Source organism: Epinephelus moara, chromosome 1 (genome assembly GCF_006386435.1).
Source record: "Epinephelus moara isolate mb chromosome 1, YSFRI_EMoa_1.0, whole genome shotgun sequence".
NCBI classification, from domain to species: domain Eukaryota; kingdom Metazoa; phylum Chordata; class Actinopteri; order Perciformes; family Serranidae; genus Epinephelus; species Epinephelus moara.
In genome coordinates this window covers 21,313,174-21,326,184 of record NC_065506.1, presented here as the reverse complement: position 1 = coordinate 21,326,184, position 13,011 = coordinate 21,313,174, and the positions used below count along the sequence as shown (strand labels likewise).

The 13,011-nt window shown below is 39.2% G+C and overlaps 1 protein-coding gene across 1 annotated transcript; it reads left to right on the top strand.

Annotated features, from left to right (window-relative positions):
* Positions 1-2,900: 2,900 nt before the first annotated feature.
* LOC126396012 (putative sodium-coupled neutral amino acid transporter 8) lies at positions 2,901-12,407 on the top strand. Its single transcript, XM_050053834.1, has 10 exons — positions 2,901-3,196; positions 3,753-3,951; positions 5,893-6,049; positions 6,134-6,238; positions 6,333-6,390; positions 8,007-8,121; positions 8,207-8,354; positions 8,436-8,638; positions 8,872-8,923; positions 10,502-12,407. Exons 1-10 carry the CDS (start codon positions 3,008-3,010, stop codon positions 10,602-10,604), a joined length of 1,329 nt encoding a protein of 442 aa, XP_049909791.1. The 5' UTR covers positions 2,901-3,007; the 3' UTR covers positions 10,605-12,407.
* The last annotated feature ends 604 nt before the right edge of the window (positions 12,408-13,011 follow it).

Sequence of the window (13,011 nt, the reverse complement as noted above, 5' to 3'; positions counted from 1 at the left end):
GTGGACAGAGAGGGGGTTCTTGCTGTCTGACTCAAGGGCTGATTTTTACAGATGAAATATGAACAAATGTAAAGGTGTAACTGTAGTTTCAGTGGGAATCTTAAGGCAGTGTACCTGTGTAGAACTGTAAACTTCTGCAGACAACAGCTGTGTGTACTTTTTTGTGTCCTTTTGCCTTTTTAATGTGATAAGGCAACTTGGGGGTGAGGGGGAAGCCGCAGGTTGGAATTGAGCCCTGTCTGCTGTGGTACGGATGCAGCTTTGGTACACTGGGCACCCGCTTAACCAGGTAAGATACTGGGTGCCTCAATAATAGGAATAATTAGACAACTAATTACTGAAGATATACGTAAAGAATTATTAGCCATTAAATTACTGCATTTCACTCTATCCAACAAAATAATTATGAAAAGAAAGTTACAATGTTGTCGTTTTTCCTACACCTGCCAAAAAGATGTTCCTCTGGACTCACTGTCAGGTCTTATATTCTTTAAACCCTCTTTTTGATGGTACATATCTTCAATATCCTTTTATTAAAAAGTACAGTGATCATCATTATCTTGGTTAACTCAATTAAAAAGTGATTGGGCCTCTTTAAAGTAAAATCCTGAGATATTGCTGAAAACAGCACATATCTGGAGGATAAACTACTTCGGTGCGCCTGCTCACTCTAATCTGTCTTTGTCCTGCATTTCCCTCGAGAAAATCTGCAGTATCACCATGAAATCTTTTTAAGGTGCCCAAAGCCCTCAGATTCTGCATCCAGCTATTGAAATGTTCAAGATACAGCAAAAGTTTATTTTACCTAAGATTCCTCCTGACGGCTGAATGACCGTGAGATGTAGAACAGTATTCATGGGATTTTGACCGATACTCTCTAACAGATGGTGTGTAGCATCAAACATGGCTGGGATTATGAATTCCATGTGTAGTGGATTGTGCTGTCCAATCCATATGACTGAGGCTTTGTGTTACCAGCATATAAACTAATGATATAACAGTGTAAGCTGCGCTGCACACCAACTCCCCATTTATTATGATATATGAAAGATATAAAAATTAAAAGTAAACAATGGACAACACTCCAATCTCTCTGTGGTCTACAAGCAGCTAGACAACTGACATAAAGTCCACTAAATTTCCATTACAGATGTCTTTTGCAGGGTTTGTCCTCATCTGAATTGTGGGTCTACAGGCAGAAGGTGTCTTATGTTATACAGACTGTAAGCCAAATTTATATTTGCGTAATTCTAAGCTTAATTTTTTTATCAGATTTGATCAAGATTTGCTAGTGTAGTGCTAAAAACAGTTTACCCACAACCATTATTTAAGGGTTTAAAGCTTGTTATTACTCATTACATTAATACAGACACTGTAAGTCATTGTCCTTTGTCTCTAAAGTTATACTCTCTGCATGTCTCAACATATGTCATTACATGACCTGTACTATTTGATGAAGTAAAGAATGACTAATGATCTGTGTAATATATTTACTGTGTTTAGGTAAACAGCCACTGGTTGGTTCAAACATTTCACCAAAGATCTAAGCTCACATTTTTGCCATCATCTGACAGTTAAAAGTATAAAGACAGACAAGAAACATTGTGAGAGAAAGAAGAGACATGCAGCAGCCATGTGGTAAGCATTTTAAAGGTCCGGTGTGTAGGATTTAGGAGGATGTATCAGCAGAAATGGAGTATAATATAATAAGTATGATTCTTTAGTGTTTAATCACCTGAAAATAAGAATCGCTGTGTTTTTCTTACCTTAGAATGAGCCATTTATATCTACATAGGGAGCAGGTCCTTGTGCACAGAGATCGCCATGTTGCACTGCCATGTAGCCCAGAATGGACAAACCAAACATTGGTTCTAGATAGACCATTTGCATTTTTGCATTTTTGCATTTTTGCATTTTCGCGTTGGCCTGCGTACTTTGCAGCACCTCCGGGACATGAGCGTCAGAAAAACACAATTTTTTTAAAGGTCAAACTGCTTTATTCAGTGTTTTGTAGTTTAAATCACCAGGTCCATTTGTTTTGGAGACCAACAGACCTCTGCAGAAAATTCAGCTCCCAGTTAAAACCTCCTGAAAGAGCTGTGGCAATCTGCAATCCTCACAGCAGACAAAATAGGTGAGCACACATTTGCAAGTGCTTGGCTAGTGGGCTGTCCATGACATGCTACAGGGTAGGAGAAACACTTTTTTTGTGAGGTGAGACTGGTTTATTTAGTGTTTTTACCATTTTCAATCACCTGACAGAGAGTCAGGGGCCTTTGCAGATAATTTCAATAGTAGAAAACCTCCTGAAAGAGCTGATGGCAATCTGCAATCCTCACCACTAGATGCTACTAAATCCTCCTAAATGTTACACACTGGACCTGTAATCATTAGGGCACTATGCTGCCCTTCATTTCTTCATTTTGAGGTCCTGATGTCAAAATCTAGCTGTAAGGCATTTTGTTATTTCACCATCTTAAGTTATACGTGTTTAAATACAATATAATTTCTTAGTATTCCAGCAAAGGAAAAAAAAAAAGTACACATTCTGGGAGTAACAGGAGACCCAGCAGCATATTTGTACCCTGGAGCCCCCTGGCAGGTTAGTCCAGCCATACTTACTTTAAGAGCCCATGTTTTTATGTCCATTGGTTTTTTTCAGGGGAAGTGCACTTTCCTGCGCCATGTTATCTTGTCCTACTTCTCCTTCAGCTTTAAAAATATCAGAGACAAACCTAAAAAGAGAAACAGAGGGAGACCACAAGCAAACATACTCACTTTAGTGACAAATTTCTCACCTCACAGTGAAATGCCTAATAGTCAAAATGTCCAATTAGACCACGTGAGTCGTATGCGCGCGTGGGTGTAGGCTATATATTTGCATTGTTTCCCACTACTTGTAAAGAAACTCAGAGGGATGAACTGAACCAAACACCTGGACAACTCTGTAAGAGTAGGTCGTGTTGACAGTCTTTTTGAAAAGGTATACTGGGCTTTGATCAGGGTCATGGAGGAACTGGCCCGGGAGAGCATCAGCCTGCTGGCCCGGTCTGCATCTCACGCGGACCCGCCGCGGCTCGGCTCGTTCGGCGCGGTGTTCATCATGCTGAAGTCTGCGCTGGGAGCCGGACTGCTCAACTTCCCCTGGGCTTTCCAGAAGGCGGGGGGAGTGACTACTGCCGTCAGTGTGGAGCTGGTGAGGATCACACACCTACAACATTCAGATTACCAACTGCTGTTGTCAGTGTATTGTTTAGAAAAAAGTGTTAGACTTGTTGTGCACAGAGAGGCCCCTGCATGAGTATGACCCACACTTTCATGGGATTACTATAAACTTTAAAATTGACTTATATCTTTAAATATGTTACTCTTCAGTGGCTTTTGGGGGGTTAGTTTGGCTGTTAGCCTGCAGACTGTGTATGTATAGACTCACCACCCTGCAGTCTCTCTCTGGTGTGAAAGAGGCACATCTTTTTCACAGGTGAGCTCTAATGAAGCTTCCAGTTTAGGTGAAGACCTGAACTTTCACTGCACTGCAGCAAAAAAAGTGTGTGTGTGTTTGTCATCGATGGATTGACTTTCCTAGAACTGGCCCAGGACTCAAAGAGGTCAAGGTGTTCCGAGGAGAAATTGAGTCATTTTTCTGTGTGTTCTCCCTCCTGCATATTTACGTATATTAAAATTCAGATGCAGTTTTCAAACAGTTATCAGCACAGTACAGTTATGGTTGTTTGTATGTATGTGCCCTGCAGGTTTCACTGGTCTTCCTCATCAGCGGTTTGGTCATCCTTGGCTATGCCTCATCAGTCAGCAAACAGAAGACGTATCAGGATGTAGTGAGAGAGGTTTGTGGAGGAGCTGTGGGTCAACTCTGTGAAGTCTGTTTCTGTTTCAACCTCTTCATGATATGTGTCGCCTTCCTCGTGGTGGTGCAGGACCAGCTGGAGAAATGTAAGTGCTGAGTGAAGTTATTTTCACAATGTAGGTTCTCTCATTGGCCACAAGAAAGCAACCCAGATGCCAGAAAACATGTTTGCATTGTACATTTTGGTAAACCACACATATGTTACATTGTACATTATTATGTGGTGGACATATAAATGATGGAACAGATGGAATTTTACATTTCTTTATGATTCAACAACCCTGTGGTTAACGTGTGGTTAGATGTAGGCTCAAAAACTGCTTGGTTATGGCTAGGAAAAGATTATGTTTGAGCCAAAAACCCTGGTTTTGGTGGCATATACATGGCTGAAGAAACTGCCAGTGTCTCAGTAAAACAACAACTGCTTTTTGTGGCACTATCCTCCAGTGGAAAAACAACGATGGATAAAAAACACTCATGTTTGGTGGCTATAAAGCCACTGGAAATACAACAATGTCCCAGGAAAAAAACAATCCATTTAGTTGTTTGTTGGTCTTGAACGGTGGTTGACAGCATGGCGTCCTGCCTAGGTGTAACCCAGGTGTCAAGCAGCATATCGTCATCAAGCGGTTTGTATGACATCCTGAGAAAATTCACACGCAACAGTTCATCTGATGTCCTACAAATGCGGCCCATGAATGACGTTATGTCCTTAACATAAAGTTACCTAATTAATGTAAAGTTACTGAGGTTATGTTTAGGAAAAGAAACATGGTGAAGATTGTGGAGTTTCAGTCAGCACCATCAGAGCTGCAGCAAACATCAGTAGCTACAGGAGCTAAGAAGTTAAGGTCTCATAATGGGCAAGTGTCAATTTTAGCTAAAAAAATAATTAAACTTCAAGTCAATTAATTATTTTTAATTGGTTAATTAATCCATCCATGTATTGCTGATTATCTGTGTCCATTAACATGATTGATTACATCATTAGGAATTATTGTATTGGCTGTTATATAATAATTAATAACTCTGGGCCATATTGTCCCGACTGGTTTTCCATCATACTTTTATACTTTGAACACTATGATCGTTAAACAGGTATTAGATTGCATTCTATGTGGTATGAAAAAGTTTTGAGTTTAACTATGTGAACCCTGCAGAGACCTTAGTGTCGGAGGCAGGAGAGACATTGAATAAGTGTGTTTGAATGTTTGTCAGTTATACAACTAACCACTTCATACAATCTCAATGTCCTTTTCCCTGTTACACTGTGAAAGACTTGGGTTTGTCTTTCTCTTAACAAGAACTATGGTCCCTAAACTTTTGTCCAAATGGACACTACACAGCCTTTTGGGCACTATCACCTGTCATAAATAATAAAGATATTTGCATCTGTATTATGGCACAATGTTATAATGTTTTCATGTTGTCAAAGTATTCGTCTGAGTTTCTGATCAATTTGGCAGCCATTTCCCATATCAAAAAATTAATCTCTTTCCGACCACAAATCATCTGCACTTTAATTTTCATTCTAGCCAGTATTAGGGTAAAAACATGTGACTGGGAGCAGTAATGCTACCCTTTTATTTTTTATCTTTTGTCTCCCTGCCGTTTTGTCCATCTGAAATGATTCAAATCCCTTTAATGTTTTTGCTCTGTTCCAATTTTAAACAGAGCATTTGATTGGATTTACAGACACACCACCACCACCACCAAAAATACAAAAAATCCATTTCCAATTCTGCAGAGCACAGTGCAGATGGAGCACTTTCTGTAGTGACACAAAGTGCTTCATATACATAAATGTTCTGTTTTAATTATTCTGTATGTACATCCACCAAGGTTGAAGTATGTATGTTGCAGCCATTAAAACAACATAAACCATATTGATAAGCAGGATGCAGATGTCAATGAGCTTGTAAAGGATTCAGTGAGTGAGTGACTAAAACAGTTATATTACTGTTATTCTCATGTCTTTATTGCAGCAGATGAATAATGAGTCTGATTTTGACTTGTTCTTCTTCCAGTGTGTATTTCTTTATATGAGACAGTCACTGGGTCTGTCGAGGGAGAGATGCCGTATCACTGGTACACTGACCAACGATTTGCCCTCTTCATCATGTGCCTCTTCATCATCCTACCCCTTTCCATCCCAAAAGAAATCGGCATCCAGAAATACACAAGGTACACAACACTTATCTGTGCTCAGAATGACATCCAGCTGAGTGTAAACTTTGATGTGATCTAACCATTTTCTCCTCATGTCAGTGTGCTGGGGACGCTGGCTGCTACGTATCTGTGTGTGGCTGTGATTGTCAAATATTACCTAATGGAGAGCCACACTGTTATAATAACTCCAGAGCACAGCCAAGGGTGAGTGACGCTGTTTTTAATGGGTGCACACGTGTGTGTTTATCATTGGCTGTTGTTTTGTGCTCATCAGTTATTGTCTGTGTGTGTTTGTCAGTGTGAGTTCGTGGGCTTCAATGTTCAGTGTGGTGCCGACCATCTGCTTTGGCTTCCAGGTAAGATCACACTCAGGCTTTTAAGTGTGAGAGTAGTATGAACAAGTGAAGTTAAGTTTTCACTGTAGTAAATTAAAGGCTTTATGTGTTGGGCATTATGGAGTTAACATCTTCCAAATAAAAAAGCACAGAGAAATGTAATGGAAAATCTTAGCCTCTCTATTTAAAGACACATCATGACTTCCTTGACCCTGTGTATAAAGGAAGGGGTGCAGGTAGCCTTCCATTTCATAAGAACAAGCCTTTGTGCTAACAATGACTTAAATGCAATCACATTCGATTAGTATTAAGTAAAAACCCTGTCCGGTTAGAGGTATGCCAAATATTGCTCTAAATGGTTCAGGATCTATTGTTTTCTTGCAAATATATGAGTATACCTCAAATATAGACGTCAAGAAGTTACGTAATGAGTTGCATGACCAGAACATATGGCTCATTGTGACAGGAGATTGTTTGCATCTAGGACAACTGTCATCAAACATGGAGAACACTTTTGACAGTTAAGCTTTAGTGAAATAGAGATGGTGACAGAGCTTGAACTGCAGCAGGCAGTAACTGATTCAAATGGATGAGAAATAAATGCGACTAATGCTGAGATTCCAGATGTTGTGGGGGATAGTCATCCTTGTCCTAAGGTCTTGTTCCCAGGCATCTTTTGTCCTGGTCAGTGATGGAGGATTTATGTGCTGGATTAGATCATGTACTTTAGAAATCTGTCCTTTAAGGTTTGACTCAGGCTGTAAACATTCCTCAAGGGGGCAGTTTGGTGGGAGGAGGGGTGATGTTGTGTACTGTTTAATGATAAACTACAAACCTGTAAAAAGCTGAAATAACATCAAGGAATGTCATTTTTTGAATTAAAGCATCAAAAGAGATGAATGAATTATTTACAAAAAGGTCCTTACGAAAACTGTGCCCTCTCTGTGCCATAATTTGAATGCTAGGTCCATGAGGGCCAGAGGGAAAAAAGGATTTGAAGTGATGGGAGCAAGACTGAGTGCATGTTTAAAGCCAAAATGGCTCCGACATTGGAACCAAATTTTGACAATGTTGCCTATTGGCAAGCTTATGTGTTAGCATAGCCTATAGTTAGCAAGCTAACTCGATAACCCTACAGTGTTACTGAGGATTTTGTTCAATTGTACTAAATTCAATTTGGAAAACTTATCTTAGCTCGAAATGAGCACAAAGGAATTTTGAAAAACGCACAGAGGCAGCGCACTGATGACGTCAGAGAACAGTGATTGATTGATTGCAGTGCTTGTCCAGGATTGCAGTGTGGGATGTTGATCCAGGAACATGTTGTACGTAGCTAAATCCCACTGTGTTTTATAATCCACCCATAACTTTAATATCTGTTTATTTATTTCATGTAATATCATCAAAGCCATGTTCAACAATGTTATTGCAATTAACATATTTTCGTCATATTGCGCAGCCCTAATTTTGGAAACAGTAGTAGAAGATGTCAATAAAGGGATTCCATGTATTGAGATATGCTAACTAATTTACCCAGTGTTCATGATACTCTCATTAAATTACAAAAAAAGCAGGCAGGACTTTGGATAACTAAAAACTGATCTCAATAATCAGTGTGTGCCTGTGTGTGTCGGCAGTGCCATGAAGCCTGTATCGCCATCTACAGCAGCATGGAGAACCAAAAGCTCTTGCACTGGGTGATCATTTCTGTACTCTCCATGTTTTTCTGTTTACTCATCTACACTCTAACCGGTGAGTTCAGTTCTAAAGCGTCAACCTCAGTGCATTGTGTTCTCACCTGAAGGCTGCTCATCACATCCAATCTCTCCATCTCCAGGTGTGTTCGGCTTCATGACGTTTGGACGAGCGGTTGCCTCTGATATTTTGATGTCATATCCAGGAAATGATGTGGTCATGATCATTTCCAGATTACTTTTTGGAATATCGATTATCACCATTTATCCTATTATTCTTCTTCTGGGAAGGTGAGAGACACCAAAGTTGCCTTTTCTGTATATTTTGAGTTGTTGCGTGTGTTTCAACACCTAACATGTTGTCTGTGTCAGATCTGTCATCCTGAACCTGCTGCTGCGTGTTCAAAGACGTCGTCGAGGAATCGTCACTCATTCGTTTGAGAGTCGCTGCAGAGTTGTTCTCACTGTGATCTGGATCACCATCACTCTTCTCATCGCCATGTTTGTCCCGGACATGGGTGAGGTCATCAGTGTCATTGGAGGAATCAGCGCCTTCTTCATCTTTATTTTTCCTGGTATGTAAACAACCTTAACTTTTAATCTGTGTATGTACATGTCTGTGACATAATGAGCAATGTATGGCTTTGTATTTTTACATGATTTATATTTGTTGTATCATATTAACTTGTCAGTCTCCTGTAAATCACTTTGAGTTGAACTAACGTTTATAGTATACATCTAACATTTGATAGCCACACATGTGACTCAGTAACGTAATCCTGGTGGTGTGTGTGTTTGTGTGTTGCAGGTCTTTGCTTAATGTTCACAATGCAAACTGAACCTGTGACTCCAAGAGTCAGGTGAGTGTGCACTTACAGACACAGATGAGATAATTATCAAGATGCTTTGTTATACAAGTCCATCATTTTCTGAATTCTTTCCTAATAATTTTCAAGACATTTCCTAGAAACAATCCTGAAATCTGGGACTACTTACAGGGAAAATACAGAAAATTGGTGTTCAGCTGGTTCACTTTCAATGAATTCCAATTGCTAGTGTAACCTAGAGAGTCTTTAAGTCACTTCAGAGCAACTCAGCATCAGGTCAACAGGTCAACTCAACATGAATTTGTTTACAGGCAAACATACAATTTAAAATTTATGTAGAATTAAGTTTCAGATAGTGACTGAATTATGAATGAATATTAATTTGGGTTTAAATTGAGATTTTCTTTGAAGGAATTCCTCTTTATCCTTTAATTAGAACCAAACTAGTTCTTTTTCTCCAGGAACATTCCTAGGAAATTGTTAGGAAATTACAAACCTGAAGGTCCAGTGTGTGGAGAGCATTGCAGATTGCAACAAGCTGAAACCTCTCCCTTCAGTGTTCTTTGTTAAGGAGGTTTTTACCAGCAGCTGAATTATCCACAGACGTCTCTTTCTCTCCAAAACAAATGGACCAGGTGATTAAAACCAGTAAAAATCACTGAATAAAGCAGAGCCATGTTCCAAATCAGTGTTTCTCCAATACTGTTTGGTATGCTGGACACGGGCCACTAGCCACTTACCTTTTTCTTAACTTAAGATGCAGACATTCAGGGTTTTTTTTTACTGGGAGCCAAATTATCTGCAGAGGTCTCTTCCTCTCCAAAACAACTGGACCTGGTGATTTAAACCAGTAAAAACACTAAATGAAGCATTTTCATGTAACCATCAGTTTTTCTCACCGACTCGTCACTGAGGGGCTGCTAACTAACGTGAATGGCCCTATCTAGAGCCGGTGTTTGGTTTGTCTACTGTGAGCTACTGTAGAAACATGGCAATGCAACATGGTGATCTCCATAGACAAGTACCCACTCCCTATGTAGATATAAATGGCTCAATGTAACGAAAACATGATTCTTATTTCCAAGTGATTATACACTAACAGAATCATACCCATCATATTATATTTCATTTCTGTCTGTATATCCCCCTACACCCTATGCATTGGACCTTTAAATGTTACTGATTTTTTAAAAAGTTGAACCACAAACAAGTTAACAGAGAGGGGGCTACATAAAATCCTGCAGCTGGTCATACAAACATGACAGTGAGGTCACGACGTGGAGAGTGACAGTTACAAAAGTAGCAAGCAAGAAGCAATCTGCCTCAGTCAGTCCACAGAGTCCTACTTTTAGAGTACGGTTTGCATTGTCTCCCAAGAAGGAAAGAAAAGTGTTTCTTATTTTATAGAGCTGAAATGTTTGTCTTTCAAGAAAAAAAGAGGTCTCGAGGGCATTCATTTCCAGAGCTGATTTGATCCATTGTGTTTTAACATGAGGATGCTTTAATAATGGAAATGATGATTAATGACTATTAATTAAAGTTGAAAATGTATATTGTCTGTTGAAAGATGTCTGTACTGGTGTTTCTCTTGATGTCCTTTGATCTTTACAGGGTGATTTTATCAGTTTGGGGAGTCATAACTGTTGTAGTTGGAGCCTTCATCTTTGGACAGAGCACAACCATCGCAGTCATGGAGCTTTGCAACAAATTCTGATCTTCACACCAATATCACCACTACACGATCTGCAGCCACTGCTTCACTGTGACTTCACAGCGTTTTTTTTGCACAACTGAAAGTTGCATTTGTAAAGGTGGTTTTAGTTGTATATATGATCCTTCAAAGGTCATCCACGACCTGGATATAAAATATATATTCACTATGTGAGAATGTAATATTTCTGTGTGTGTGAAACATAAATATTGGACTTAAATGGATTGTTAATGGACAATTATGTAATATTAAAGAGAAAACCTGCCTGTGTCTGGATCTTTGAATCCACTGTCTGACTTCAGGCGAAGAGAGGAATGTATTGTTAGGTTTTTAATTGTTATGTATGTATAGGATGTATATCCGTAGAGGTATCCTTGAGCAAGATACTGAACCCCAGATTGCCCCCGATGGCTGTTCCATCGGTGTGTGAGTGTGTTAAAGACTGAGTAGCAGGTGGCACCTTGTTTGGTAGCCTCTGCCACCAGTGTGTGAATGTGTGTGTGAATTGGATAATGTCACTCGTAGTGTAAAAAGCGCTTTGAGTGGTCGGATAACTAGAAGGTGCCATACAAATGCAGGTCCATTTTCCATTTACCATTTAAATTAATCATGTATGTCAATAATATATTTATAGTATATAACAGTTTTTCTGGATTGCTAAGACACGCTTCACAAAACTGGGATCCACTTGATCTTCATCATCACCTTGTCAGCACAGCAGAAGTCTTCTCGTGCAGATGTGTTACCAGTATTTGACTGGTGTCACCCATTTTACAAACCCTTTTTCAAAACAGCTAGAAAGACCCCAAACTCTGTTGGATTAACTGTGTTAAACAAAAGGAAAAGATCTATTCACAGCTGACACAAAGTACATGCACAGTTATGAATCTCTGATGCACCTGTGAAAAACTCTTTCAAACAACTCTTTAATCAGCAGTCAGTTTGTATCCATCTATAAAATATGCCACCTCTGTGTTGCTATTTGCAATCATGGATCAAGGAAGAAAAGGTAAGGAGAGGAAGAGCATTTCTGAGTTTGAAAAATATGAAAACAAGACGGGTAAAACCCTGTATTGCTATAGCAGTCCAGCCAAAAAGAATGACATGAAAAAATTCTGATTGAGTACAATAAAAAAATGTTTCTGAGTATTTCTGAGGTTGGGTAACATTTTTTATTTGTTCTTTTGTAAGTAAATAATGTGGCACAAAAGCTGCACTATACTCTAGGTGCTCGCTGCAAGTATTACATGTCAACGACAGTTAGGTGTCAAACAAAAAACTGTAGATATAAGAATAAGAATAAATAATAATAAGAATAAAGTGGATGAAGAAAACTTTCTTAGAAGATGTTTCTTTTACAGTGTTTCAACAGGGCATCTCAAAAGGTGTAAAAAGTGCTGCTGCAGACTGCGGCAGGGTTTGGTGTCTCTTGTAAAATCATCTTTGGAGGAGAGAATACAATTCATGTTGTGATATGCTTGCTTGCTTTTTGTGCTTGCTATACAGTAACTATGCAAAGTATCGACAAATGGTGCAGGCATATAAGACAAATTAAGGTTCATATTGACAACTGTATTTTATATTTTGTTGTCCACTATGTAATGATTGATTGAAAGAATGCATTTATGTGACCACAAGTTGTGTTGTGTGAAGGAAATATTTGCTTTTGTTGCATGTGTTTAGTTTCTTGTGAGTGTGAGAGCATTTTGCAAATCAATGGCTTTCAGTTTATGCCTGTATCTGAACTGCTATGAAAATTCTTCTGAATGAATAAATGTGTCCAAACAATTGAGAAAAACTGTAGATAACCAATCACAGTGTCGCTGCCTCTTTAGTCTCATTTGTACTTGCAAACACTGCCAGGGGGCAGTATTGCACTACTGAAGCATTATTTATTTATCTATGTAGTCACCCATTCATGCATGTGTGGAGCGGCATATTGAAATCACAGATAAGAGAAAAAACAGTTCTTATCATTATTGTGGTGTGAGGGATCTTTCAGACAAGCAAGCAGCCCGTGTATATCAACTAAGCAAGACATTATTATTTTAATACACACAGATGGATTTTATGCCCTTGAAATACATGTTCACATCCAAGTGAATGATATTTATATTGTTTTCTCTCAAGCACGATTCTTATCCCTCCTCTGGATTTTTCTGTTCTCTCTCTCTCCACTGACCTCCACATGGCCTGAATCGTATCGGTGACATAAATCTGCAGCTTTCATTGAGCACAGATTGATGGCTGAGGTATGCTGAATATCCATGTTTATTGTTTATTGACTTCAAGCTCAAAGGAGTTATAGCGCGCTGCCTGTGGGTGTGCACGCACTCACACATGTGTGTTAGTGAATAATGATTTACAGTAAACACAGAAAATGAGTGCTGTATCTGTGCCTGGAGAGGCT

Coding starts and splice junctions, on each gene's coding strand:
- LOC126396012 (XM_050053834.1), top strand. CDS start 3,008: ATGGAGGAACTGGCCCGGGAGAGCATCAGCCTGCTGGCCCGGTCTGCA. Junction 6,050..6,133: donor GGCATCCAGAAATACACAAG/GTACACAACACT, acceptor TCCTCATGTCAG/TGTGCTGGGGACGCTGGCTG. Junction 8,924..10,501: donor CCTGTGACTCCAAGAGTCAG/GTGAGTGTGCAC, acceptor TGATCTTTACAG/GGTGATTTTATCAGTTTGGG.